General features: G+C 55.2%; 1 protein-coding gene across 1 annotated transcript; it reads left to right on the top strand.

The window, feature by feature from the left end:
- Positions 1 to 1,657: 1,657 nt before the first annotated feature.
- LOC128276060 (uncharacterized) lies at positions 1,658 to 3,493 on the top strand (the record flags this gene model as incomplete). Its single annotated transcript, XM_053014530.1, has 1 exon — positions 1,658 to 3,493. A coding segment is annotated over exon 1 (1,608 nt), but the record flags the coding sequence as incomplete, so codon positions are not given.
- Positions 3,494 to 3,495: the final 2 nt, after the last annotated feature.

The raw sequence follows: 3,495 nt of genomic DNA on the forward strand, positions 1-3,495 counted from the left end.
TGTGCCGGCGCGCGATCGAGCCCAAAAAGAGGGAAAAACGGTCCACACCCGATCGCCGTCTCCATTTTCGCCGCGAGACACCCAGCATTGTGGGCCTGCACAATGACCTTTTGGCAGGCAGGCAGACACAGCTATCGCGAAAGATCGGAACCACCGCGGCAGCAAGAATGTATAATCTGGGACGCAAATAAAAGAAAAATGCACAAACGGAATGCGGACCGCCAAGCTGGCGACAATGGGCAAATTCAGAACTTTAAGCTGTCCCACGCAAATAGTAAACGCTCCAGTAAACACTTACTTGCTCGAGGACTTGGAGTTCTCGCCGAATCCGACCGTGAAGTTGGTGGAAGTCATCGTTGCAGCAGGAAACACACCAAACACTTGGCACCGGTAGACGAAAGGATCGACGCAGTCAGAATTCAGATTCAGTCTCACTTTCGACCGCTCGGTTGCCGGCACGACGCAAAAAAGTGCGTTTTCAAGGCAAAACTCTTCCAACACAGTTAGCGCAATTTATTCGCTCCCTTTGTTCAAGGAACGAGAACCCGACCGACGGATGAACGGAAAACACGGAACACGAAAACGGAGCGCGAAGGAGCAAAAATCTGGATCAAACCGGACCGCGCGGTGCGGTACTACGAGGCCAGAAGTGTTGTTAGTGCGAATTGGCAAACGAATTCCGATGGCTTTCAGGACACAGGATGCGATCACTTGAAACGGATGGGGAAACACAAAACAAACTTTCTTATTATCTTATATTCTTACATAGACCGCACAATGCGAAACAGAACCGAATGCCGGGAGCGCGAGATATTTCAAAATTCAACGGGTCTAAATTTCTGAGTATTGCTCTTTTATCCTATCTGACTTTTGGACCTGACTTTGAATTTTCGAACCTAACTCTGACTTTCTGAAGCAACGCTGTGAGCAGGAAACGCTTCCTTCAAAAATGGCCATTTCACATTTGGTCGCGCGGATTACAGTTCAAGCAAAATTTATTGGAAATAAAATTATCTATATTTTAATTGTAACCAATATCCTCCCAGGGATACTCAGTATAATAAAGCGCTGTGAACTTGAAAAGAAAGCTACTACTTTTTCTTCACAATTCTTAGAATTTTAGTGGCTTAAAAAATTCAAAACGCACAAACAATTCTCCTCAGATGGCTCAGTACGCAGCCACCGCCGCGGGCATTTTCTCGCATTTGCTTCTCATACGAACAATTATCTTGGCGTTTGCTTACGAAGCAACTGTCAAAACAATTTCGACAGTGCGACTCTGTGTGCGTGCCAAGCGTTGTCCAACTTGCGTCAGTGTGTGTGTGCGGCCGTCGCGTCGAAACAGCAGAAAAAAGAATGTAAAGAAAAATACAATCGTTTTCATATCGTCGTCTATTCGGAAGGTTCGCAGAAAGGCACGCACAGCGCAGTTTCCTCCTCAAGTGGCATTTAGGCGACGAATATTTGTTCCTGTTTTGCGGGCGTTAGTGCTCCGTTCCGTGTGCCGCAAAAGGTAATCTGCTGCCGTCGTCCTGTGGTGCGTACGTAAGAAAAGAAACGGTAGTGGCGGCGTCGGTGCAGTGTCCCAAAAAGGAGGACACTTGCCGCCGCTCGTCTGCGTCAGAGGTTCCGGGGTCGTTAGCGCGCGACGCACTTTGAAGCATCTTGGGCGCACGAAAACATCCGTTTCTGGCCGAAAATCGCCCGCCGTTTGTGGTGTTGCGCATTTGTTTGTGTTGCCACGGTCGCAGCAAACAGGAAATGTCGCTCCGCTTGTTACTCGCCAAACGAACTCATAAACTAGCAGTGACCGCGACAAGCACGGGTTAAAAATCGGTAGAAAAGGAACAAGCAAACCGCAGACCAACGGGGACGGTGCGACAGGATGATCGGTACGGTCACGGTGGAGGCGCACTATTCGGCGACCTACGTCGAAAACTACCTGGATGCGGTGGAAAACCTTCCGGACGATGTGCAACGCCATCTGTCGCGCATCCGCGAGCTGGACGTCCTCTACCGGAGCCACCTGCGGGACGTTAATCAGTACTACGAGCAGTGGACGCTGAATCAGCCCCACAACGGAACGACAGCGGCCGCGGCGCTAAACTCGACCGCTTCCACCAATGGTCCGGGTCCGGATGCGACGCCAGCTCACCCGGAACCGTCTTCCGGACCATCGTCTTCGTCGTCGTCCTCTTCGTCAGGTTCCACCGAGCAGAGCAACGTGCTGCGGCGTGCGATTGCACGCATCCAGCAAAGTTTGATTGCGGCCCAGGAACTGGGTGACGAGAAGCTGCAGATCGTCCAGCAGCTGCAGGACTTGATCGACCACAAAACGCGCCAACTCGACCAGGACTACCTGCACCTGGGGAAGGACTTTTTCGCCTCGATCCGCGAACAATCGCGGGACGAAAGCAACCGTCTCATCGATGGCATCGGATCGGATCGCTATCATGCGGCCGGAACGGGGGGCACCGCTGCAAACAACGGCCCGGGACAGTACGGGGCACCGGGCAATGGTTCCGGCCATGGCGGGCAAGGAAATGGCAACGGAGGTGCAGGACTCGTTGGCTCAAACCCGCACCTTCTGCAGCATACCAGCAACGGTACGGCGCTCGGTGGGACAGCCGGTAGCCACCAGGGTGTTGGTGCTGGGGGCGCTTCCGGAATGTACAGTGGAAACAACGGGGGTGGTGGTGGTGGGTTGATGGGTAACGAGCGTAGTTCGAAACGTGCGCGAAGGACACGCAACGAGCAAAGTGGTGCCGCGAATGGTGCGGGTTCAAACACACCCAATTCAACGTGTGGGGCCAGCCCAATGGATATCGATTCTTCGATCGATAGTGTCGGTGGTCTTCCGGGTCCGGGAGTGTTAGGTGGCCTCGGTGGCAGTGGTGAGCCGATCGGTATGGCGCTGTCTGGAGCCGGCGGCAACGGTGGCAAACAGGACGTGGCCAGTGGCTCGCTGGGTGCTGGGGCAGGCAGCAGCTGTGGTAGCGGCAACAATGGTAGCGGTGGCAATGGAACTATGACCGGCGGAAACGGGAGCGGCGGTGCGAGTGGTGTAGGAAGTGGTGGCCATAATAGTAACGTAAGCGGACTGTCCGGACGAGATGGACAGGGTGGTGGCAATAGCACGGCAATCGGCAGTGGAGGAGGCAAGGGAGCCGCCGGCAGTAACGGAGGCAGTGGCCAGAACAGCACCAGCAACAATAACGGCGGAGGCAACGGTGCCAGTGGCAGCGGCAGTGCCACCGCCGGTGGTGCAACGGGTTCCCAATCGAGCGGTTCGAATCAAGGTGGCGGTGGTGGCAAGAAGGGCAACAGTGGCGGCGGCGGCGGAGGGAGCGCTGGTGGCAGCGGTGGCGGCGGCGGTGGCAGTGGCAGCGGAACCGGCGCGGCAACCTCGGGCAAAAAGAAGAAGCGAAAGGCGGCCGGCAGTGGCCGAGGCTCGCAGGCGGCGCGGGAAGCGCGCGAAGAAACACCGGCCGCCGA

This window comes from Anopheles cruzii, unplaced genomic scaffold (assembly GCF_943734635.1).
Source record: "Anopheles cruzii unplaced genomic scaffold, idAnoCruzAS_RS32_06 scaffold00398_ctg1, whole genome shotgun sequence".
NCBI classification, from domain to species: Eukaryota; Metazoa; Arthropoda; class Insecta; order Diptera; family Culicidae; genus Anopheles; species Anopheles cruzii.